This window comes from Lineus longissimus, chromosome 3 (genome assembly GCF_910592395.1).
Source record: "Lineus longissimus chromosome 3, tnLinLong1.2, whole genome shotgun sequence".
NCBI classification, from domain to species: Eukaryota; Metazoa; Nemertea; class Pilidiophora; order Heteronemertea; family Lineidae; genus Lineus; species Lineus longissimus.
In genome coordinates this window covers 6,805,871-6,833,248 of record NC_088310.1, presented here as the reverse complement: position 1 = coordinate 6,833,248, position 27,378 = coordinate 6,805,871, and the positions used below count along the sequence as shown (strand labels likewise).

General features: G+C 40.6%; 1 protein-coding gene across 4 annotated transcripts; it reads left to right on the top strand.

Annotated features, from left to right (window-relative positions):
- Window positions 1-71: 71 nt before the first annotated feature.
- LOC135485604 (reticulon-1-A-like) lies at window positions 72-27,061 on the top strand. 4 transcript variants are annotated; one of them, XM_064767814.1, is made up of 10 exons: window positions 72-171; window positions 448-870; window positions 2,832-2,861; window positions 10,281-10,373; window positions 17,042-17,249; window positions 17,856-17,994; window positions 18,408-18,477; window positions 18,908-18,954; window positions 22,190-22,248; window positions 22,561-27,061. In XM_064767814.1, exons 2-10 carry the CDS (start codon window positions 471-473, stop codon window positions 22,607-22,609), a joined length of 1,095 nt encoding a protein of 364 aa, XP_064623884.1. In that variant the 5' UTR covers window positions 72-171; window positions 448-470; the 3' UTR covers window positions 22,610-27,061. The 4 variants fall into 4 exon arrangements, with proteins under 4 accessions (XP_064623884.1, XP_064623885.1, XP_064623883.1 ...); XM_064767815.1 differs by having other exon boundaries at window positions 91-236; XM_064767813.1 differs by lacking the exon at window positions 72-171 and having other exon boundaries at window positions 260-870.
- The last annotated feature ends 317 nt before the right edge of the window (window positions 27,062-27,378 follow it).

Here is a 27,378-nt window from a genome sequence, read left to right as displayed (position 1 = left end):
CCTCGATTGGCTGAAAGTTACTCGGGCCTGATTATTCAACCAATCAGAATCGTTGTAATAAATATCCATGATCAAGTGACAGGCCGAAAACGATGTAAACAGAGAAAAACAATAGCCTTTTAGACTGTTTATCTACCATTCATTGAGCTACAGCGACTGTGTCGGATATCTGTAAGCAAGTCACCATCGAGCCACCAGTACAACTCGTTCGCCTATTCCTCAGGAGATCAGCAAAAGTATAAAGTGGCCCCAATTTTTCACCCTTGAACCCTGACGTCACGCGCCGCCATCTTGCTCACATTGAAAAATTTTAGCCCGTCGCATTGAGTGTCAAATACATGCTTGTGTCCAGTCCTGAACTCATTTCATGATTTCGTGCTGATTATTCGATTTATTGTCCCACATACCCCAATCCCACATAACATTTTTCACCTGAATTTGTAACAGGTTTGTGAAAAACGAACTGAAACATGGATGACTCTGAAAGGGAACCCGCCCACTCTTTGGACAACAACTTCGACGACTTCGAGAAGCTGGAACATGCAGCACACGACGAGCCTGAAGATCACATAGAGCCCGTCACAAGCACAAACGATGAAGCTGAAGAAGACCTATATACGGGGTCAGAGCCCCTGCCAGACCCATTAGCCTCTGAAGCAGAAGCAAACACTGCAGATTTGCTTGGATTTGATTCCCCAGCGAAAAAGCCATCGGCACCGCCTGAGCCCGAGCCAGCAGCACCGGAACCAGCACCACCAACATCTTCCCAAATCGACTCCTTTTTCCAGCCCGATTCATCTCTGACCAAAGAGGCAGCTGCGCCGCTGGAAAGCGCAAAATCGGGAGGATCTTCATGCGAGGGAACATGCTGTAAGTTCTTGCGTGAAAATATGAGGAAAGAATGCATGATGTAGACCACATTCGCAAGTCGGTCAGCGGCCGACTCGCAAATGTAGTTTACATGTAGCCTAGGCCTATAACTCATGTCGACATCCAATCATTTCAGGGATGTGTTGCAATGTTTAGAGAAGACATGATGACACGTGATAGTCGGTGTTAACACAGCAGAACAGCTTATCGTTACACTAGTTACCGCCAATCGAAATTCAAACTGTCCGGTTTTATTTGTTGTCACCTTGCCATCAATTGTAATGTGTTTGCTGATGATAAGAATGATTGCAGAGTCCCTCACACCAGTCCAGGCGAAGGAAGCCACTGAAGGCCACAACAAACAAGCAGCAAACAAAAGACCACAAGGTTGCCCACCACATGATCTTTTGTTCGTTGTGCCTATATTTAGGTTTGTTTGGGCCCGCAATGACTTCCTCCTCCTGGTGTAAAAGGGTCTATTGATCTTATATTGAGCAGGGAAACTGGAACTGCACCTTCTCTGCATGAAATATATATGAACTCAGCTAGAGTAGAATCAAATTTGTAGAAGGTGTAGATGTATTATTGTAAGTTTCTTTTGCCAAGTCACCTATACTACATTGTTCCAGTAAACTACCTCATTTCATCAAAGACATTAGTCACAAGTGACTGAAGTTTATCAGTCATGTCAGTATCTGACCTTTGGCCAGTTGCCCCAACACGTGACAAAGTGATTCAATCATGCATACATTTTATACAATGTCAAAGTGCCGGTCCCGGTGCATGTGATTGTGAAGTGACCATCTGACCTTGAACTTTGTATAATGGATATTTTCATAAGCTAATAATACTATTCATTATTTTTATGTCTAGACTGTATGCCTGACTGTTACAGTAGGCCTTTGGCTGGTGTATAAACCTTGTAAACATATTATAACGATGACACCATTTATTGCTCAGGCCTGTCAAATAGATAGTCCAGCCGAAGTTCAATATTTTAGATAGAGATCATACTCAGAATTTTTAGGCTACCTGCATGGGCATGAACTGTAATACTTACTATGTATAACCTGCCCACAAAATGATTTGATAATAATGAAGTGCTTGTTTTTTTAGCTTTTAAAACATGCTTTCAAAATAACAACTTACAGAACTCTTTTGGCCTCTGTTTAAACTGGTGTGTTTTCAGAGTTAAGTTGCCATGATCTTTCATGTCTTTGGTCTGTGGCTATTCGGACCATTTCGAAAGACCGGTGACAGCTGCCGAGACAAAATTGATCTGTCAGTCAGTCATTCTTTTGTTTTCCTCACTTCGATATCACCAAATGCCTCGCAATTAATGATTAGACTTATGGCGTTGATCGACCCAATATTCAATGCAAATCTAGGTTTAATTGTCAACATACATATTATCATGTGCAATGCAATACCATTTTGGCACATGTAGGCCTGACCAGAGGTGCAGTCAGAGGCTGAGCCAGAGGGGCCCAATCATTCGACTTTCGTATTTCGTCTGCTTTGTTTAAGTCAAAGTTATTTTGATTTGTGAAGCTGCAACCCACAATCAGCGACAGTGTCAAACATGGATTCTTCATCTGATTCCGATTCGGATGATGTGTTTGAAAAATTAGAAATGGAACCATCCTTTCCACTTTTTCTGTGCTATTATTGTAGGTAATTTTGATGCTCATCGAACAAAGTTCCATGCATGTCAAAATTGTCTTCCTCTGCCACCTGTCAGTCTCACATTAGGTTTTCAAACCTTAGTAGGTGGAAATGTTTTGCCTCCTGCAGGCTGCTTATTCAATAACATCCTCTTCATTGGAATAGCCCTAGATGTTCTAAATTGTCTTGGCCGGCCGCTTTAAAACCCAACTTTTAAAAACATTTTGGGCTTTATCTTTTCATTATACTCAGTGTCATTGTTGCTCTTGGTTATTTATATCAATTTTCTATTTCAGGCCCCTGGATGAAGAACATTGATCCACGAGGTAAGTGGCGGTCATATTGATCTGTAAGTCAAATGTGGTTGTCGGCCGACCCAGGACTTTGTTCAAGTGGCATCCATGTTCCTGTACATGTAGTGTTTAAATCGCTGCAATACCGGTACATAGCATAGCAATGCCAATGGCGCATGTATCAAGCATTTTCCTGAAGCATCCTTTCAACTAAAACTTCTAGAATAATTGTGGTTTTCTGAACTGCTACTTGAAGTCAATTGAGTTGAATTCCATGTTCGTTTCTGATGCAACTTGTTTTGCTGTTCTGTTTATACACCAGTACATATATTTGTATGAATATTCGCCCGACAGGCATCAGTTTGTTTCAGTGAACTCCCATAGGCAGTTTGTGATGTATCTAAGCTGCTGTGCTCTTGATCTTCCTCAGTACATGAACAAGCATGACAACTGACAAGCAACAACAGTTTCACTTAACGCAGGGACTCGACATCTCTACATGTACTTCATGTACTTGGTACCTAGTGTTTTCTTTTTTCATGAAGGAGAGTAATACATACAACATCGTTTAGTACACAATGTGTAAATCAATGGAACTTCCATATAACAAAATGTTCAAAATCCAATAAAACATGACATGCCTAGTCTAATACTAGAGCCACCATGTACTTGCATCTATCTGAAACATAACTAATGTAACATCTGTACTTGCTGTACAGTATGCTGCTTTCTTTCAATCAATGCATTATTCGTATAGAGAGAACTAGATGTCCCCTGTGAGACAGTACTGGTTTGTGCCGGTGGTGATTAATTTCACTGCAACATTATGTATTTACAACAGTATGCCAACTCCTGTAAGGGGCTTTTGGTAAAGTCTTTGAGACTGTCTAATTAGTATGGGGTGGAACTTGACCGCAACACCCATGGCCTTTGCATTGGAGATGGTGTCTCAGATAAAAGATTTTAGCCGCAACCAAGCCTGGTTTTTCAAAACAAGTTACCATGGTTACCAGTAGTCACTATACCAAATGTAATCATTAATAGTACTTGATGCTCGACATCAAGTAGAAATGGTGAGAATATATGATCAACCATGTTGCAAAAAAAACGTGTTCACATCGTTTGAAGTTCAGGCTTGCCAAAAATCAAATGGTCCTGTACCCTTGGTCCCTCTGTTAGAATACAGTGACTATGAGATTATTTGGTGTGGCAGATCGTTCCAACAGGTTGCCCCAGTCATGCCTGACGGTGACAGTAACCAGCTCACTGAATGCATGAAATATACTAGCTCTGCTGCTAGTGCGAGCGTTGATGTCTATGTATGTCTATATACTACTATGCTAATCTTTCAGTAATTTGTCATTCAGACCGTCACCATGTTTATTCTAGCTTTCCCGCCTGCAACAAACTCAATGGCCAATTTTTAATCCAAGTCCCAGAGTGGCGTGTTTTAACCTTTATGACTGAAGTGTGTAGCTTTAAAAGCAGTAGATTGTGACTAACGGTGATAGTCTCCTCCCCACTGGTCAATGACAGCGTCGAAACCAAATTGGCACTGTAGTTCCATCCCGCGAAGGCTCATTGGCGTAAATGCAGTAGGAGATTGCGATGGATCATTGAGCTACTGGTTGCCTTCTGCTCCAGCCAGCCTGTTTGGTGATAACGTGCATAGAGTTGATAGATGACGATATGCGGAGGAGTGCTCAGCCCGGCCGGAAGATATTGATCTTTGTCCTCTACTGTCCCAAGGTCGATGCTTTGACTTTAAAAATCCATGTCAAGATGAGTGCAGTGAGAGCGGTGTGCGCTGATACTGTGACTAGAGTGTGCTTCAGCCCTGCTTGTCTTGTAATAGAAGTCAAATAAAGGGCCATGTAAAACCAGTGTCAGTGGCTGCTGAGGATGAAAACTGTACCAGAAACTTTCCTTGGCATTTTCACAGGCCATTGTGCTACCTGTGTGTGGTTACAGTTCTAATATTGGTTACATATTGTCTACTCGGTAGATGCTAATAGCAGCTCATGCCAGCCCATTGTAGCAACAGGTAGCAGTATCTGAAAGAAGTTTATCTAACTACAGTTGTTGACGGGAAATCATCTAAATTAGTCTTTCTCAGACATGTTGTAGGTCTTCATCTCCATCCATGGACAATGTACGGATTCTGTCTCATGAATAGCAGTCTTTCTGCACTCGCTCTTGCTGGGCAGATCTCTCTCTCAAAACCAGACTTCCATCACGTTGCCAGGAATTGATGTATGTATTGAAGGAAGTTACCACTAGATCTGGTGATTCTCTGTGTACCACCTCTTGCCTGCAGTATTTCACCCTGGCTACTAGCCAGCTGTTAGCTGTTACTGTCTGTGGCAGGGTATAGCAATAGTCTAATGAATAATGTATGATCTCAAAACGATGGCCAGTTCGGTCATATATAGAGTACTTGGGCTCTACTGGAAGACAGCGATTCCTGTCCATGTTAACCCTTCCTTTCTGAATCCGACGTATGGCCTGCTGCAAACATGGTAAATAAATTGTTCTGTAGTGAATACTGGAGTTCGGCATCAGAAGATACACCAGTCTGTACTTGTACAAATTAGGCTTCATCACTGCCCACCCATAGGCAACATTTTGTTCTGTCCTCATTTCTCGATTTCCGTGTTGAGAGCGTGCAAACAAGTGGTTGAAACTTCCATTTCCTGTCTTGTGTAATTAGGGCTAATTCCTCAGTGGCTTCATGGCGAAACTAATATGCCGTTGGGGGATCATTCGGATCACATGCATTGCCAATACAACATGTACAAGGAAATCATTTGGGAGAATACAAATTGGATTCAACCTCATCAGCAATTGGATTCAGGGACACTGCATGAGAACTGGTTGTGCACTGCTCTGTCAGATGACTGCTCAAGGAAATGTCCAAGAGCGTTGTTGATGAATTCATAATTAACCCCCAACCCACTTTCCTGCACCAAAAGGTTACACATGGCTATGTCCTTCTTGGTGCCAAAGTCACCTGAAATTATTCTAAGAAGAATTGCATCAGACATTCCGCCTCTGGACAACATACCAAGCACAGCCTATTCTACAATGACTGCGCTTTAATCCATCCGGACATATCGGGCCATTTCACTTGAACATGCGTCAGGGGGAGTCATGTTCTAGGCCCTGTTTGCAAGAGGATGGCTTCAATCAGGCTTCACCAGTTTGTGCATTTGATGTATTGCTAACTAATATTAAGATATATTCAGCACTTTTGAAATTAACCTGCGTCCTACATGTCACATCAGTCTCACGTGAGGTTTGCTGCAGTCTGTAGGATGTGAGATTTGACAAATCACGTCATTGTGCTCTCAGTGTAGCAATTTTAATTGTGCAAAGTGAGATCGATAAAAATGATAAACCATATGCTGTGTACAACCAGTAGCCTGCAGATAGAGCTTGTGTGTAGAAAATCGGCTGATTGCAGCATTGCCACCTTTCAGCATCCTTTGGAACTCGGATCATAAACAACATTAGCATATTCAAAGCAGGTAGCAACACCCTGATTGAAGTAGCGCAATGGCTAGCAATCGTGTATGGATATGGTATGGTACATACATGTATGTATTCCCAGAGATGACAATTGTTGATTCTGTCAAGCATGTACATTGTTAGTGGCATTAACAAGCTGATAACTTGTTATCCATAAACCAGAGTTCCTGATTGACTAAATCAGGACTGACAGATATGTCAGATGGGACAATAGTCCAGGATTTGGCTGCTTCGTCACCAAGGATAGAAAAATAACAGGAAAAAATGTGCAATCTCCCAGTAAACCACTTAACCTTTGAAGTGGACACCTGATCTTTGTATATCACATGATGCAACCTTTACAACGGCCATCCAAGTTAATGTATCGCTCTTATCAAGATTCTGCAATTCTTGGTTGTTCTGAGTCAGTTGCCTGGATGCCCGCCATTGATTCATGTTACATCAGCAGCATATGACCGTGTTCATTGCGGGCTGCGTTTGGCTGGGTGCTTTAGTCTATATCAACCCAGGTCTGCGAGGACAGTATTCTGGTTGCCATGGTAACACCTGTAGTCAAGCAACCCATTCGAGAGCAGGTAATGGTCTAGTGGAAGCTGAATCACCGATGAGCGGGGATGACGATTCTGAATCATGTCCTTGCAGAGTGTATAAAAACTCCCAATTGAAAAATTCATGATAATTTCTTTGAAATTGCAATTTTATTGCGTATTAGGAATGAATAGATTCAGGGATTGTTGGTGTGTGCAACATGTATCTCTTATATGGGATGACGTTGCTTGCGTGAAATTCACAAGCAATCCGACAATTCCAATTAAAAAGACTGTTTCATACCAAAACTGGGAATCAGGTCACTTGTAACTTTTAATGCGGAGTGTGGCGGTTGCTTCAACCAAGCTTTGCGTGGTGCAAAAGCTACTCCGTTGATCGGTTGTTTGGGTGTTGTCCTGGAAGTGGAATGTACAAGACAAGAAGTTGCACAGAGGTCAGCCGGCTAGGCAGGGCGCGAATTTAACCGTGGCCCATTGTCCATTGGCCACGGTGCCCTTGCAAGTGACTTGCTGACCCTTCACAGTGATTGGGAATTGGCATTTTATTGCCAAACCTGGTGACACAATATTCTTATCATGACGACGAGACACAAAGGCCATGCATGGTGTCATTGAGTTTTTGAGATCAATATTTGAACCATTCAATGATTGATAGGTTATTATTTCTGATTGTACATGTACTATTGGGCTTTGTTCTCCTGTAATGAATTAGTCATGACAGCATCAATACTTTGCCATGTTGTACCACCAAATTGCATTACCAACCCTTATGCTTCCAGAGTCTGACTCATTGAATAGTAAGTTGGAGATGTATGATCCATCTTCACCCAAATGTTCAGTCAAACCTCACCTTTATACATGTTATGAATACAACACTCAGGCTGTAAATAGAGTTTATATAAGGGATTTGCGATCTCAGAGCTGCGTGTCAAGATGGGGCAACGTGGTCTGTTGGTTTATGTATCAGTCTTGAAACAGGATAAATACCCTTTACCAAGGTGACGATCTATCAAAGTTGCACCCTTTGACACTACCATGTTGCTAGTAACGTGCTACATACAAACCGTGACTAATGCAAATTCATTGGTCCTTTATCTAATCGACATTGTACTATAATCAGTTCTGTTACAATGTATGACAGAGCCAATTATGCAAGCGGAACATTCTGGATTGTGTCCTCTGTGTCAATGCTATTATAGCCAATATGTTGTCACATTGATGATACTCAAGTGTTTTGCTACATACATAAATTGCATCAACTGTACATATAGGCGAATATGAATGAGAATGAGTTAATATTGCTCTCTGGACCATTATTCTCATTCAATCCTCTCGAACGGCAACCACAGTACTCAGTAGTGAGCTTGGTTGTTCAAGTCAGGCAGTTGATTCATCTTGGTCAATTGATGTTTAGCTTATCAACTCAAAAAGACTTGGCATGAAGTATCATAGCCATGAGCATTGTTTTCCTTTCTGACTGAGGACAGACTTTGCATCATTTCCCGCATCAAATTGTCGACCCAGTCCTGTATGCTACTGGTGTAAGACGTACCCCCAACCCACGCCCACCCTTCTTGGACTGGGTTATAAAGCCGAGCACTTTATACGTAAAATATCTTGGCTCTGAAAATCTTCTAAAAAGCTACACTGAGAGTTTTCTAATGGGACAGTGCTCTTGAGCAGCATCTGCATTGCAGTTGGCTCTACCATCAGCTGAAAAAACATGTAGATGCACCAGGAGATAGAGTGACTTTGGGGGTAATAATATTTGTAGTAGCCATCGAAGTACCAGGTTTTGGCTTGACATGCCTGAAGTTCAGTTCACCAACTGTTTGATAGATGGCAGCATCTGTCACACGGTGTTGCAATTATCATACACTCGCCTCTTCAACATAATGTATGTTTCACCCTAGCTTGGTTGGATCATCTGTACAAATCCTGCCTTATGAGACTGTACATGGACCCACACATATTAGTCCAACATCGAGTGAATATGGTGAAATTGTGATCCCCTATTGATTTTGTGCGGGCTACATTCTATCTTGAGCATTGTAGATGGTTTATAGAGGGATTCCAGATGTGATGTATGGAATCATTTGCAAACAGGTTGTAGAAGTGAATCACATTGGTTTGAAGTCCAGCTTGATGACGAGAAAGTGTAGTGCACACACAGGACTGTGTCCTTGGGGAAGGCACTTGACAGTGACTTCTTGATTGTGTTGGTTCATTTCAAAGCTAATAAGCATTTGGTAGTAGTCCACACTATCCTTCCAAGTTTTTTTGCACCAACTGGCAACTTTTCCAGGGGAATCATGGTTCTAGCATACCAAGGGCATAGCGCTGTCATTTACTTTAGACCAGTGAGCTTGGGTTGTTTACAAACCATTATTGATGGATGACCTTGGCATGTTTACCGATGATAGCTCATGGTAATGGGCAATGTCCCATGAAAAGATTATGGCATCAAATTGCCCCACATTCTCAAAATGACCTGTCTGCGATTCAACCATTATTCAATTCCACTACTTTGAGGACAATAAGTTCATCATGCACTGACATCATGAGCATGCGACAGCGAGCTGTCATGCCTTGTGAACAATCCTTTGAAAGGACATCCAGTGCCTCAATAGGAACTGTCTAAAGGTTTAACTTCTTTCAGAACAATGCCATCCATATTTGTGTGCATAATCGATAAAATGTGCAATTTGCATAGCAACACTTCCATAATATTTGGAATCGCCAAAAAGAAATGCCTTATTCATGACAATACTACATCTGATAATTTGTGTCACAATTGAAGAATCCTATCATTCTCATGTGCATTCATTTTTGTATTGCACACACACAGAACATAACATTTGCTTTGGTTAGGTGCTATTGCGTGCTCCGTTAAGAAATTTGAAAGTTAAACTTTGAATTTGATAATTTTTAATTGCGTAGTACGTAAATATCAAAATTCAACGATGTTGTTGTGCAGACGTTACTAAATGCCATGTTTCAGCAACTTTGCCTGCATATACTGCACGACGGCAATGTTCATTTCTGTTACATGAGCCACAACAAAATACAATTCAAGACAAGCAGCATATGCCTTTAAGAGTTATCAGAGATGTTAGATTGTTCTTCTGACGTTACCTCTCCACTTTGCAAATACCTGCAAATCGTCAGCCGCATATTGCTCAGAACATGCATAAATCTATAATTATCCCCAACTTGCCTACATTGGCGTAGTGATACATTGACTGTCTGCTATCAGGCCGGAACTACTTGTGCTGGTTCAGTATAGAATGTTACCGAGTTCCATGACCAGGAGGGAATATAGCAGAGGACTATAGATTGAGCACGCTCAGGGATTACATGCTATAAAAAATTACAGGAACAATGGCTGATAATCCTGAGACAGAACTTACGGAAACGCCTGCCGTGGAAGCGGACAGCTCATCCGGCTCGGAAGGGGGCAAAAGCAAAGGTATGGTAGCCCAAATCAATAGGCATGAATAGCATTTAATGACCTTACTCAGCATAATGTTGTCAACTATCAAGATGGGAATCAATTACCCGCATGTTCACACGCTGATACAAATCGCTTTGTGTAATATTGCGCAGAGAACAAGATTCTGTGAGTGCCATATGCCCCGACGAAATGTGTCAAATATTTTGGCGGGAGATCCTGCGATGATCATTGTGATGGCTTTGTTGAATGAATGGCCTTCATTGTTTGGTTGTCGCAGCGCAGCCTCCATGGACGCCTGCATACATTTTGAGGTCATCTGTGTTGACACTTTGAGGGTCCTTAATAAACTGTGCCAGTACCTGGCTCCTGATTGCACTATTTTGCTTGGCATGCTCTCACAAATGATGACTGGTAACGTGTTGATGATGCAGTGTGTTGTTTCCCTACTGAGTTGGAAGAGAAAGTTGGATTTCCAGGGTTGCATTGTGTTCATGTACAATGATTGAGTTGACATTGAGGAAATGGCTAAGTTTTGCAACTTATTGCTTGGTCCTTTAAAACAATTCATGATATGGGTTGAGACCATGCTATCAATTGAAAAATTAAGGAAACTATTTTGTAATTCAATACATTGTTTTGTTTTTGTTTGCTTCAATGTTTGATGCATTAGAAATACACGGCTAACTGTCACTGTGTTTCCAATGCATTTTGTAAACAACTCATGTTCATGATGATGAATGCATGTGGTAGCATTATTTAAATGACATATTGCTTTAAAAGTGATTTGTCTGTCCATGTCTTTGCTACCATGCATTTGTAAAATGGCATATAGGCTATGTATTGTGTAGCACAGCATTCATTTTGGATCAATACCAAATTGCCCTAGACTCATAGATCAGAGTCAGGTTATACATGTATTTCCTGACAGTCCAGCTAAGTGGATTTAGCTTGGCTATAGCCCTGTGGATTAGTCAGTTCTTTCAAATCCCAATGGAATAGCACTACATAATCATATTGACTGACTAAAGTGAGTTTGGCGTCTTGATCTGGTTAGTGTATCTCATAAAACCAGCATTTGAACCTTCTTGTCTCACTGCAGTTATAATATCTCCTTGCTGACAGTGACACATCTGATTCATTAGGCCTTGGGATGTGACGCCCAATTTATTGTCAATCACGCTGTGATCAAGATAACCTGTGATACTATTGTCACCAGTTGCACATTGCATCAACATTGTTCTTTACATCCCAAAGCTCCTTTTTAGCTCACCTCTTAGCAGAGGTGAGCTTATCCCATACCGTGGCGTCCGTCGTCCGTCGTCGTCGTCGTCGTCGTCGTCGTCGTCGTCGTCGTCGTCGTCGTCGTCGTCGTCGTCCGTCGTCCGTTAGCAGGGCACGTTTCGTAACTGTTAGAGCTATTGAGTTGAAACTTGGTACACATGTACCCTTATGTAATGACACCTTGGAGACCAAGTTTCGGTCCGATTCGTTTCATGGTTTGGCCACCAGGGGGCCAAACGTTAAAAGTGAAAATATGCAATATCTCCCTTAATAGTAGTCGGGAAATTTTGAAAAAAATATGGTAGGTACTTCTAGCAAAGGTGCATCATATATCCTCCGGGTTTTCGATTTGACCTCCTTTTCAAGGTCACAGAGGTCAAATGGTGTAAATTGGCCGTTAGGATGTAACGATGGCACGTTTCTAAAGTGCTATGGCTATTGATACCAAATTTGGTACACATTTACCCCTTAGTCAGGTGATCTTAGGGACCGAAGTTTGGTCCAATATGATTCACCACTTGACCACCAGGGGGCAAAATCCAAAAACCTTAAAAATGTGATTATTCCTTAACTTCTTGCCCGATTGCCACCAATTTGATATCATGGGTACATCTAACCACCATACAGTATATGTCACACAGGTTTTTAATTTGACCTTCTTGTCAAGGTCACAGAGGTCAAATGGCGTAAATTCGCCGTCGGGCCGTAACTATGGCACGTTTCTTAACTGCAATGACTATTGATCACAAATTAAGTACACATGTACCCCTTGGTCAGGTGATCTCAGGTACCGAAGTTTGGTGCGATCTGATTTGCTGTTTGGCCTCCAGGGAGGGGGCCAAATCCTAAATTCTTCAAAATGCCATTATTCCTAGTAATGACTTGCCCGATTGGCACCAATTTTATATCATAGGTACATCTAATTCTAACAACCATTCAATGTGTCACCCGGGTCTTCTTTGATTTGACCTACTTTTCAAGGTCACAGAGGTCGAATGTATTGTAAATTGGCCATTTTGGGGAAATTGTAATTGCTTGGACCTACATCAAACCAAACACTACATGACACAATACCATGCTCTTTATCCATCTTTCCTCCACATGAGGTGAGCACAATGGCCCTGGCCATTTCATCCTGTGAGAAACAGCGGTCAAACCTCCCAGTACAAGTGAAATCCTCTTCAACTGTACAGCTGTGCTGCTATGCTGCTGAAGAAATCCTTGGCATGCTAACATGACGAAGCCAGACACCATATTGCTCATGGAGCATGCTGGCATGTTCGTGCATCTTGCAAAGCTGCTCGAGCTCCTTGGAAAGAACAACATGTAGAAGCATGAATCATTCTTTGAACATGTTGAATGTTTTATGTGCACATTTCTTAATGTTTAAACAGGGTTGGAGACTCTCGAAGGAGATGAATCAAAACATGATAGCAATGCTATGGCACTTTCGCATTTGAAATCTGGGGGAAGTCTATAAGAGAGACTGTCATGATATTTTGCTCTTCTATTGTACATTCTGTAAAAATGGCTCCCTATACTTTGGCTTTGCTGTAGCCATGAGATGTCAATCTTTCTGTGATAAATCTTGCCTGGACAGGTCAAGTGGGATCTAGCTTTCACTAGTGTACCATTATTGGTGCCATGATGTCATTACGAGAGTACCCCCATTACCTTGAACTCGTCTTATAAGTGTACCATCAAATATGGTTGGACTTTGTGTGGGGCGAAATGGTGTTTTCTGGCACCTAGTGCCAAGTATGATGCAGTCGAGTATAGAGTATAGTACTTTTAAGCATTCATTACTGTACTTGTCGATTCCAATGTTCCTGCAACAATTATGCCGTCGCATTCTGCTGTTCTCATTGATGAGGAAGCAGCTGTGAATTCTCACCATGCTGGTGCTTGTAGTGCCTGACATGCCCTTAGACCAGTGTATGCATAGGCATGGATCCTTCACAAAAATATGCAGGCCTTTATACTTGCTAGCATTTATATTGTCGGTTACAGTCCTGTATGCTGACTTCTACTGTTTAGTTTAAACAGCGCATATGCCACAGAGAAAACCTATCAATACATAATATAAATGGATCAAGTTATTTGCACAATGATTAATTTATATGAGTTTTTGATACGTTTGTGAGAAAAACAAGTCTGGAGCATAAGGTCGCAACCCACGCGTCAAATATTTGCTTCATGATCCAGGTGACTTTTCACAGAGACAGCTTGATGGCGAAACATGACGATGAAAATTTGACTTAAGTTTGAGTGACGGTCACCTCTGCGGCCAATTAATTGCTGACGAGCTATCTTAATTTTCAAGCTGGTACTTTACTCTCTCAGTCTCATCGCAATACTTGAGATATTGAGTCTATTTGCTGAGTATCCTTTCATGTTGGTCAATAGTTTCAGTATAGCTTGCATAAATTGTTTTTCTGGGTCATACATGTATTTCCATGACCATTCAGTCCATAACCTCGACTGTTTGTATCAAAATACTAAATATAGCTCTGGGGATATGTTCCAATTTCTATAATGAAAATGATTGTGATGGAAGGGGAGTAATTGCTCATTATTGGAGACCAGTGGGTGACGGGAGAGAAGTAATAATCGGTTGCTAGTTGTTGCTATGTCTATTCATTTCACGATTCCCATTCAGTGTGGTGTTATGTCTTTCGGCAGAAATCAGCTATGTCGAGAATACGAAACATGAAATGTACTTGGAAGAAAGAGACAGAAAGTGACACACGACCAGCACATGTTTTGAACCCGAGGACATGCTTTGCAAAAATTTGCCGATGTCAAGTCCTCATCAAGCCTGAAAGCTTTTCGGGAACCCCAGGACATGCTTATCAAAAAGACACTTTACTCGCCACAAAACTGTAATCATGAGATTCAAGTCCTCATCAAGCCTGAAAGCTTTTCTTGTCTTCTCATGATGTTGGCACAACAAATGTACAACACAGATTCGTTGAGCTTGGCGAGTTTCTATGGCAACGCTTCGACTCCATAAAATCCTGGATGTCTTGCCTGTTATGTCTGATGATGGGCTACCTGCGGTGTTTTCTTCATCATTCTTCACATTTCTGCTACTTCACATTGTTCAGGTATTGTTCCCTGATGTTAAAAATTGATTCTGCTGTGTTATTATATCCTTTGGTTGAAAAAAATCGTCTCGTATTGTCTGACATTTTCTGAGTGTCTGATGCTCCTGTTGATATGTCTCTTTGCACTAATGCAAGTATGGATTAATCCATACTTGATATTTGGGATATCAGGAAGGATGTTAAAAAGTTGGTTGAGGGGAAGGCCATTCTCGACATAGGGTCTTTTGCTTTTTTGAACATGATGGTAATACTTATTGTAGAGACAAGAGTTAGGGCAGGCCTTTCAATGAAAGGAGAGGAAATTGCTCTCACTCGCCATTACTCAGCAAAAATGGATTTTAGGTGAGTAAAAAATGGCTCACCTCAATTCAGATATCACCTTGAATCTATTGAAATATAGTAATCTAAATTACTTGCCTAAGGAAGGCCAAGGTGAGCAAATAATTTGCTCGACAAAGTTTTTTTCAGCAGAAGCCCTGTTTCAGTGTTGGAACATTCGCAATGCATGATGAAAGTGCCAGGTAGTGGAACTGGAAGTTCTTTTTACTTGTAGCAGACTGCATTCACCTCTTGAGACATGCAATCTCTTGAATGCTGTCTGGCTGGAAAAACCCTTCTCACCTTGATTCTGAATAGCATCATGCTCGGTGCATTCTTTGGTTCACTATGAGTATGAATAATGTACATGTATTCTATTCATGCTGTTGTGGGAAATACATTGTACAGGGGTGTTCATACATGTTGTTGCACACAAGTCAACAAGACCCAATCCCCTATCCTGTAGTGTGGATATTGGTCCCCGGAGGCCACTAATCTGACCTCCTAACCCCTACCTATAGTCCCCCTTTAACTTGGCATTCTAAAGGTTGAGGCAGTACATATGGGTTGTGACGGCACGGGACCCTTCACTCAACATGCTACTGTTTGGGTTGCCAGTTGTACAACATGGGTCTGAACTGTCAACATTCCATCAGGGCTGTCACAACATGGTGTCAGGGCTGTCAAAGCTTGCCTTCAAGATATAGTGACGTTGACGTAACGCTTTGATCAGGGCACCAAGTACGAGTGTGGAGCGTATACCTTTGATAATGTTTTGATGCCTTGCTGAGTGAACCCTGTGGCACCACTACTTGTAGCCCCTAAAGCTTGAAGACCGCTGTCTAGCTACCTCGCCTGTTCTTTCCGACCAGTTCATTGTGACTCGTAGCCATGACCAGCCCCAAGTTCCCCAGTTCGCTGTGCTCCAGTTGACATCGGCATTGATTTTTCATCATGGAAATCTGAGATGCTATTCATCTCTATTAGAAAGAAGTCGTTGCAAGTGCTATAGATTGCCATTAATGGCTTTATGGGATTATCACGATTGCGGGCATGGTGCAGAGTGTAGATAAGATTTTCTACTGACTTGTGAGTAAAGTTCTCATAGAATGATCAATAACCAGACTTGATAAATCACTTCGACATTATGGACAGTGAATGATTAAGCTCAGGAAGTGATCTTTCCTGGAAATACGTTTTCAGTCGAAGATGCTCTGTGGTGACCTTATACCATGCCCTGATGATAGTTTGTCATGTTAAGCAAATTCTTTAGCTTAGATACCTTGGACTATGCGATGGACGAGATCTCCTACAGGTCAGACATTTCCCTGGAAGTCGCACTACCACAAACCACTATGCCACGGATCTTGAATACCTGCAAGTTCTTCTTAAGGGAATGCAGTTTGGGGTTGCTGAGTCAAAGGTCTCTGTCTGCCTTTCACCTTTACTCCACTTCATCCACTCCTTTCAAAATGAACTTCTATGTCTCAGTTGGTTGCCTTGAGCAGCCTTTAAGGTTATTTTCATCGGTGACATTTACGTCTATTCTGCGTTCCAATAATGGGTAGGTGTCTGATATAGGGTGGCCGTCTAATGTTTGTCTTAAGTACTTGCTCTCTGTCTGGTCGGTGTCACACAGGTTTTATGTCCATGTTTATATTCTTTATGTTCATCAGTGATCGTTGCACTGTGTGACCTGAGTCGCAATGGAAATTTGAGTCGATTGTATTAATAGCAACTCGTATAAAATATGACATGAGTTACGTGGTGGAAGGCGAGGCCCTACCTTGAGCAAGGATCAGTGAGCGGTCTCTTCCAGTTGTCCCTTCTATCGCAGGACATTTTCAAGGCTACTGAACCAACACAATGTAGAATTGACAATTCCAACAAATGTCCTCAAAAACCTTCACCTTGAGAATAAATGAGTTCATATCATCACACAATGTTATAATCCATCGTATTTCCTTCTCATTGCAGTAATTGATTTGGTATACTGGCGAAATGTGAAGAAAAGTGGCATAGTTTTCGGGGGAATGATGGTTACCCTTTTGTCCCTAGCCTTCTTCTCAGTCCTGAGCGTATTAGCGTACCTATCGCTGGCAGTCCTCACGGTAACACTCAGCTTCCGCATCTACAAGAACGTTCTACAGGCAGTGCAAAAATCAGGAGACGGCCATCCTTTCAAGTAAGTTATTGTCAAAATCAGTCCTGCAACTTCAAGAAAGTGTTGTGTGTACTATTTTGGGGCAATGACTCATGAGAAACAACTACCCAAAAGACTGGAAAATGTGAGGGTGTGGCTACCACTCATAGTCATGGGATAGCCATGATATGGTTAGCAGTATGTTCGTTTTGATAGCATCTTTATGTTCGTGCGTGGTGTAGAAAACGAGAGTTTGATTTCATGGTATTTGCACTGGACTATTTACCTGGAAATGAAACTGGATTCAGATAGCCTGCTTATTGATCTATCACCTGCGTTTGAGAGATGGTTAACCATTCGTCCTTGAAAAAGTATCTGTTTGCATTATCAGTATAGAACATGTAGAATGTCACCCCATAAGCGATGAGCAAAGACTGGCTGTGTTCGACCTCAGTCACACGACCAAAGACCATGATAGGTGAAAAGATGACTGTGGAGGAAGCTGGGGTCCTTTTGAATGAACCTATGCAGTTTCTGTCAGTGATAGCTGCCCTTCAGCCTCCTGCCATTGAGGAAAGCTACCCAAACAGTTTTATAGAAGTGTTTCATGTAGCTACATCAAAATAATGTTTAAAAACTTTCTTTCAGGACATACTTGGAAATGGATGTGTGCCTGCCCAACGAGAAGGTCCATCATATAGTAGATATCATGTTGAGTCACGTCAATACCATGATTAAAGAAGTGCGTAGATTTTTCCTGGTTGAAGACCTGGTCGACTCCGTTAAGGTAGGTATTTACAGCTGCAAGAGCTTTCGATTGTCCTTTGGGGCGTTGCTTCCTATCGTGCAACTTACTAACCACTTCAGCAGCATGATTGCCCTGCCGATATCAAAAGCAGTCGAAAATCTGACCTCATCTCAGGTACTAAGTGAGGCAGGTCTAGGGGAAGGTTGATTGTATAAGAGATTCTTTATCGCCAAAAGGTGGCTGCAATACTTACTGGTCCAATGAAATACAGAACCTTTTATGGATGGAATTGACATGGGTTGGAAACGTGTCTCATATTGGACTGCTCTCTGCTGCTGCTTACCGGTAATATAGTTCCTCATGGAAGGGGTCCTTCATCAGCAAACTAGGAGTGCTGTTGGGTATGACATTCATTTATTTGAATCTAACGCTATGTTTTGATCTCGTTACAGTTTGGACTGCTGCTCTGGGTGTTTACGTACATTGGTGCATGGTTCAACGGACTGACACTTATCATTCTTTGTAAGTAAAGATAGTCTTGCGAGATATTTGAAGAAAACATGTCACGTCTTTAATCTCTTATGTTGTTCGATATGAGCAACTCTTGTAACCTCAGCCAGGCCAACTTGGATCAAAATGAGTTGTGGTTCTAGCGAGCACTACTCCCTCGTCCTTCGTGGCAGAAATTAGTTGACAACCAGCAGTAGATTATCAAATTAACCCTCTAATTGGTGTGTATTTCGTGTTGTTTTATTGAATCATTTGTTTCCAGAGCGCTTGCAACCATCAAGCGCCAAGGCCAGGCATAGTCAATGTTATTGTGGGGTGGTTTGACACCGTAATGCATGAAGGGTGATGACTTCAGTAAACAAATAGAGATGAATGAAATAAAACGGAAATTTTTTTTAGAAATGACTTTTGCTATTGATTCATTGTATGTTTCTTATTTCAGCTGTTGTAACAGTTTTCACGGTTCCAAAGTTTTATGAAACAAACAAGGTGAGTCAAAATATATCTCCTCTCGGATATTTTTTCATTCGATAAATTTACATTATGCCAAGACGGATGAGATGCTCGAGGCCCAATCAACTTATCACGATGGCAATTTATGTTCTAATCATGCTAATGGCTTGATCCATTTGAATCCAAGCGATCAATTATGTAGCTGCTACTCTCACTGATGCTGACTGCTTGATGTTTGTTTTCAAATTGTCATGGCATGCCCACAGATGTGTGTGCCGTTGTGCGTATGCTTGTGGGGAATGTACATTTGTAATCTCATTGATAACCACTAGTCTTGGAAAAAACAACTGACGGGAATATAAAACTGGTTTATTTTGGGTCATCTTTATTTTCCTTGTTATAGCTTTCTGTATAGCAAGTTCTTATTTACGATGTTTACCCGACTGTATTTCACAGATGCATTGACTGCACTGCTTCAGTTTACATGAAATATTTACGATTCAATGATAAAAAGATATGATAATTTTGTTACCGGGGGTAAACTTAAGTTTGATTCATGAATTATGTTTGGTCAGAAATCATACATGTATATTCAAAGTCGAAGTTCAAGTTGCTTTCGAGTAACAGTTGTTGCCATCAGATCCATAAGGTTAAAAAGATATTGCATGTTCATGAAAAGACGAAGCAAGATTTGAATCAGTTCCAATGCCGAACATGGTCTCCCCTCATTGTTTACAATATTACCCTGTCCCATCTTATGTCCTTATACCCTTGTCTGATCAGTACAGGGATATGATAGCGGTACATGTTCGTACCGTCATGGATTTCTTGAAGAAACATCTTCAACCTGCAATGGATTTCTTAAGGAAACACCTTCGTGACAATTATAAGAAGGTCAAGGTATGAGACTAGGTTGAATGGGGTAGCAAACCTTATGGCTAGGGTCGAGTCGTACCCTTAGGTCCAACACAGCTTTTGAGTCCTTTAGCTGGGATATATAAGGTATGTCAGTCCAAACTAGGACTGAACCCAAATTTCATTACAGAAGGTGTGTGGTGTAGATGGTCACTTTGGCTTCTAGAATCCTGGTCACTTTCAGAAAGGTTTATGATGGCTTGTACCTAGATGTAAGACCTGATGGTCTGCTATTGACCCAACAGAGCTCCCATCCCTCAAAACATTTCAGTTGGTTAGGTTTAGTTCAAAATAGACACCTTTATAGTCACAATAGATTATTGGTATTGGGCATGAAAGTGCATGAAGCCTGTACATCCTATCCCAGGATCTACGGGTAGTACGATAGATTTAAATCAAACCCGAGAACTGTTTGCTTTGGGTGTCGGTTACAATACAAACGGATCTTACTTCCATGCTATTTGCGGCACATAAATGTTTATTTTATACAAGAAGACCTTAGGTGTTGGTTGTGCCACTGCTTTCATTTCATGCAGGCCTATGTACAGACTTGTGCAAAAGTTGTGGACGACCTTTTTCATTTGGTATTACTGTATTACGGTACTTTTACATGGAATCCATATCAGTCTTTTCGTTTGAATTCGATGCTAAACTACAAATTAACTGTATTGAGGTGTCTTTTTTTCTGTTGAATGTTGGCCAATAAGTGAGGTCATATATATAGTTCATCTGCATCTGTATGGTAAAACATCTTTCACCAGGTACATCCTATACTACACGTGTTACCTAGTACTTACAGAGTAAGAGTACATCACATTTTATTTCATCTTTTGCACAGAGGTTCGTAATACGGCTAAAAAGGATGGTAATTGGGAAAAGAAATTGGAAAAAAACAGGGTTAGAGACAGATAACATGAACAATAACAACCAAGTCAAATTACCTTTCAAGAAAAGGTCGTTCAAAATGTCCGCCCAGAAAGTACAATCAGCAGCTCGGATGAAACGACAGATTACGCAGCCACGAAAATTGCTTGGATTTATTTCGATACCGTTTACCGAACGCCAGATGCAGGTGATATAATCACGTGTTAGCCTCGGTGTCTCCTCTTGTGGTCTGTCCGTACGGAGCTGACACAAAACTTGTGGTCCGGGTATAAAAATGTTTGGAAACACATTGAAGGGGGTAGATTTAGTAGTCGAAAAGATTGTAACAAGTGCAACTTCGGTCTTGTTGAGTTAGAATGGTTTTGAAAGTATTTTGTCATGGTTTCATTAAAAAAATGGTTTAATAGTGACTTGACTCGGATGTCCAGTTCCAAATAGTTTGTGTTTTGTGTCCGTTCTAGGTCAGATCATGAGCCGAAAACCCTTCAAAAAAGTACATATTATGTAGACCCCATGTATCAATACAGGCCTGTGTATCAACAATCTTGCTATCGGCAAGTTTTACACTGATCCAATGTTAGATCCAAGACATGATTTCATGGCCAGTGTCTTGAGGATTCGTTAGGCTTTCTCAAACTAGAGCTTGATGCCTTTAGTAGTATCTGAAGTAGACTCCCAGCTGCTAGTTGCTTTTCAATGGACATGCGTTGTGCTATACGTCATTGGTTGTTTGGTGTGTTAGCCATTTTGGCAGAAATTCTTATCTGATCAGCGATCTCAAATGTATGATGGATTCAAGTGTTCACCCCCTGTGCCAAAAGAGAGAACTAAACTGTTATGACTCTATAGAAATTTTCCATTCATTGCCCCTTTAAGCCTCGAATTCAAAGGACACAACAATGAATATGAAACGACCTCTAGCTTCAAGGCTTTTTCAAGTGTGAACAAATAACTAATCTGACTTCTGTATAGTGTGAAGGTCGATTAGCAGTCTCCGCTGCAATATTTTACCCCAATAATACGATATGACAATATTCTAACCGACCAATTTGATTTGCAATCGGTTGCCATGAGAACACATCACAGCCTGTTGCCTATCATGGCCGGCCTGTTGCTGGTGTACAAGAAACCATGGTCGGGACATGAATAGCTAATTGAATAGGTTCTCTCACTCTGGAACGATTCACCATATCTATTTCCTCGGTGTTCTCTCTTATTTTGCTGAGTATGTCATGCCACCTATAGGGCAACATTTGTACTGGGCACTGCAAAAGAATATGGCCCTGCAAAAGAAAATGGCCCTGCAAAAGAATATGGCCCTGCAAAAGAATATGGCCCTGCAAAAGAATATGGCCCTGCAAAAGAATATGGCCCTGCAAAAGAATATGGCCCTGCAAAAGAATATGGCCCAGTGGTGGTGATAAGGGAGGTGAAACCCAACTGATGGTGTTTTATCTTTGATGTTTTCCAGACCCAGATCGACAACTACTTGGACATCGCATCAACACACGTGAAGAAGATTGTGGCACAGTAAGTACATCTAGTTTGATAGTTTGTTTTGTCCTTCATATTGGGCCCTCCCTGAGGAAACAGGTTTTGCCAGAGTGGAGAAGTTGCATTTGGGGTAGAGACACCCACTTCACAAAACTAAATTGTATTTTAAAAGTTGCACTGTTGAAAGCAAATTTTTATTTTTGGTGTACAATGAAGTTATCTCTCCATGGACATCCTGCTGGCATTGTGTTGTAGTAATTGTCTCCTCACTTGCTAAGATATAATTTTCATCAAGCGAACGTGGTAAAAAAATCACAAAACTCATCCATTCCATCTTCTCACTTGCAGAGTTCAATCCAAGATCCCACTGCCCGGCAAGAAACAGAAAGCCCAGTAAAAGCCCAAACATCTAGGCGCGGGATGACAAAAATCTGCCGTGGCGTGAACATGTGTTTTCAGTGTTGGTTCGAAACTCTCTTTGTCCTTTCGGTCGGAAGGATGGTGTGATTTTTCGAAGATTTTGAAAACGAATTGATCCAAGTAGTAGACAGAAATTGTGGAGTATCTTCAAGACTGTTATATTTACTCAGATACGTGTACTTTGCTGTTCCTTTCAAATCGGCTCTTGCGGTTGTTCTTACCTTTTCCTTCCTCTATACGTGTAGCACCTGCTTTTGTAAACTTGCAACGTCAATCTAACTGCAATAGGACCGAGGTTAGCGTAGAAGAAAGAAACGTCCACTGAAATGATTCCACAGTAATAGCAAATCTGAATGTGACGGTACGATTCTTACGAGCTAGGGGGTTGTATGGGGTGCCATTCAACTCGTATAACTGGTTTGGAGACCAAGGTGGCCTCGGGCCTATGATTTATAACATGTGCTGTATCAGTGTTAAATATTCATCTCTAATTTGCCTGTGTCTTTGCACTTGTGTCACAATTGAAAACGAGAAAGCCGCAAGAGTCGTCCAGTTCTCCGACTCAGTTTTTGTATGAATTATGCCATATTTATAATGACCGTGTGACATATCAGGCCTGCTTGAGTAGGCGAATGCACAAAAGCATTGCTAGATGCCCTCATGATTACAGCAAACAATGCAGGCATTTCGAGTCAAGTTTCCCATGGGATGGACAGAAAAACATAGAAGAGGAACATGAGGAGAGAGCAGAGAGAATTTGCGCACTTGGGATGTGTTCTGCATTGCAAGCCTGAACAGTAAGATTATAATGAGTATTTATTAAATTAAAAATCGAAATAGACATTTTCAGAATTGTAATGTATAATTTATAATGTGTTATAGTCGATGGTCCTCTTATATGTGTGTTGTTGCCGCGTAGTTGAATAATCATTAAACATAAAATGTTGTAGATGTTGAGTAATATGATCTCGCGTTGTAACACACCGTAAAGTGTTCACCGAGTTCCTGGAACAGGCGTCAGAAATTGTTGTAGGAAAATTTGTTGCTGTATATTATGAGATTATTTTACGCATTACATGTAAAGTTTCACAGTTTCGATGGTGTTATGGCCCAAACCATCCAATCCTGTTTGTAAATTCTTCTCATCAAATGTTTATCAAAATCATTGTTTATGTGCGAATTTAAGTTTGTTGCTGTCCGACACTCTGGTAAAAGCTCTCAGAAAAATCCTTCCCTGTGCTGCCACCTTTTTCTGTTATGAGACAATTAGGCCCCTTGCCGTTAATAGTTTGGTTAGCATTGGTGTCTAGCTTTGAGTAGAATTTGAGTTCCAGGTATTATATTCTATTGATAAAGACAATGTATGGCTTATTTTTTCAGTCTTCATAAAAATCTCATTTGTATCTCACTTCACGATGGTTTGAGTCCGTAAGATCTTTTCAACACTTGTACAATAATCTGTATATTCTTATCTGTCTAAGTTACCACACTCTTACCATTTTACATTACTGGGGTTATTTTTGAGTGATTTGCCTTTTTATACTTGGTGAATTTGTTATGAGAAAATGTTTACGATAAGCTTTGTTTATTGTGTACTGTATGTGGATGTGTCGTTGGAAATCATACTTCATCATTTTCATAATGAGGTCACACATATTTGGCGGGGTACAAGAGCTGGCCGTTATACCATAGAGTTGAGAGTCCTGCCAGAGATATTCAATCATTTTGGCCCTTTGTTAAAATTTATCTAAAATTCTACAAAAAATAAACACATTTGTTATGGTTCAAGCTGTAGAGTGGTAAATGTCTGAGACAATTTCACCCCACCCCACTCTAAGTTCAAAGCTTGCTCATATTTTCCAGAAAATCAGTGAAATGATTTTGGAATTTTTTCATTTCATTTTATTCATATAAACCATTATCTTATTAGTACCCATCGATGTTATTCCTGTATTCTCTTGGACAACTTCATCACAATGAACAAACTTAACTCCACCCAAATACAGCATTTATAGGGTAATTTTGAAATTAAAGAAAGTGAAGCATTGCAAGAGTTGTGAGTTCCTTGACTTTCATTCCATTGAATTCTGACAATTTCTCCATCAGCTACATTTATATAGGGTAAAGCTTTTGAAATTTCTAAGAAACTTTTTGTGCCCGTCATTTTCGAGTACAGGTATACATATTATATGAGTGTGAAGAACAAAGGCATTTCTTGTAAATTTTTCTATGGGTCCTCGCTTAGGGATTCCTTGTCTCCTCATAACATATTGATGTAACATAATTGGTAAGTGTCGCATTAGTTACCATAGCGGCTTGATAGTAAAACACACCAAGATAACCCAAATACTTGATAGTTTAAGCTAAATTGTGAGCCTAGCTTATTGTTGCTTTCTGACCGTGAACATTCTGGGCCAGAACTGTACTCAGTGATTTTTTTTCTCGCATGTAATTGTTGCCGCAACAAAGTTTTTACAGTATCGTCTTTTCTGTTTTATGCACTGAAATCTTTAGAAAAGAGGAGTTTTATTTTTGAAAAACTGAATTCACAAGTATGAGAAATGTCCTGATAATAATAATTTGTATGCTTCTCTGGTCAGTTCCTTTTGAAAATGTTGAAATCAGATTTGACACAGAATATCAAAGTCAAACCCTGCACATACAAGGTTACAGATAAAGATTTCAACCTGTTGACTCTTCATCAGCACAGAACTTAAATTTCTTGATCCCTCATGTTTGTCAAAAGAAGTACAATGTATAGTTCAGGCATTTGAAGATTTTATAAATCTGAATATGTACAATGATTGCAATTTTGGAGAAGGACAAATAAAACTTTCATACTAGTTGTATAAAACTTGATCCGTTGTTAAATGTTAATTGATACCAAGTAACAAGTACAATAGAAGGTCTCTACGTGGTGTCCTTCATAGAGAGGTGCCTGCTAAGGGAGGTTTCACTGTACCTTGGGATAGAGTGATTTTCCCATACTGCTGAAATATGTGCCATGGGGCTGGTTATAGAACAGTCGAACATTACTACCAGAGTTCTGTAACACTAATTATGCATATTCATAAAAATTTTCTTGTTCCTTGCCATACAAAAACTGACCTGTAACATGTAAAGAAATTAATCTCATTTTAGACCTGGACAACCATGACGATTTATTGGTTGTCCAGATTTTCTGGCCCAATGCCATGAATTTGATATATCATTGTACTATCACTACTTAAATTTTCTGCATCAAAACATGCAGGATACTATTACTTGATATCAGCAACACCATAGGTGACATGCTGGCCTGTACTCCACTTTACACTTAAATTTAGAGCATTAAAATGCAACAACTTATGACGCAACTGCCATTATTTCGAATGTGCTCGTCCCAACTATAACTGGGAGACATGTCCTAAGAACACAGATCAGTAACACCAAGTATGTATAAAGACTGTAGTTAGATCTAGCAAGGAAGCTCGTTCGTTAAAGGTGACACCCATATTACAAATGCCTCTCATTTAAGGCCCAGCAGATTCTAAGTTGATGCTGGGCTGTTTGTACAAAAGGAATCGACTAGGTCTGCTATTAACACTTTCATCATGCATGTTTTCTAGAGGTCGCTGTTGTACATTGATAACGCTTGTATAATATTCATGACTGTAGCTTTAATTCAGAGTAAGATAGCATCTGAGAAATGTCGCTAACCTCTAATGTACCGTAGATTATCATCAGTTACATGTCTGTCAAGAGTGTAATCCTACACGAGCACTTTTGGTAAGCTGAAGTGTTTCTCTAAAATGTTTCTCCAAACTGACCTTTATGAGAAAAAAAGTCAGAGCAGAAGAACTAACAGACTCCTCCAGAAAAGATGACTTCTAAAATCATTGAAATCTCGGCATCTCAGAGGTTGGCACATTGTAGACGTCTCAGAACCAGAACCTATCTCGTACGATATTGTCTCATGCTGGGTGTCATTTTCAAATCAATGGTGATTAATTCATTATTGCTGTAGAAGAAAATGTACGATTTTTTATTTGCTTGGCAAATGCAAGGCTCATGCATGGTCGATGTAAACCATGATTCCTACCGTTTAACACTAGATTTGTGTATATAATTGAATTTACGGGCAACTTCTTCGGTCCCGAGTTGGAAATTTTTATGAGAAGTTCTTGCATTTGTAATATTGCATGGAGTTGTGGATGCAGATATTTTACAAGTTTGTGCACTCTCTGTATTTGAATAAAATTATGGTCCACACTTCTCGCTGAAGTTTACTCTTAAGTGTGTCTATATGGCATGTAAGTTCATGGGGAATATTCTGATTGGATTGTGAGGGGCATATTTACAGCACTATTTCGTTGTAGCCATGTGTCCTCATGTATCATTGTAGTTTGGAAATACATGTGTAGTCGTTCAATACAGTGCTGGACTCAAATCCTGACTTTCTTGTTTGTTATCATTTTCCATTCTTTTGCTCCTGCCTGATGGAATCGTTCTCCAAGGAGATCCACACCGTCAGGGCTTGTGGGTGTGCCTGTACCATTTGCACTAGTGACTCTGCCCTTGTTCAGAGAGAAGAGACCAACCAAAGCATCTGTCCACTTGGATGGATGGTGGTATTGACACTGGGTGCAAAGAACTTGTACATGTATTAAGTCTTCGAAAGACTAAACAATGCATGGTTGGATTTTCACTGAAAGACAAGGACGAAAACTGCAAAGATCCTTCCCAGAGACCAATCCATAAATTTCC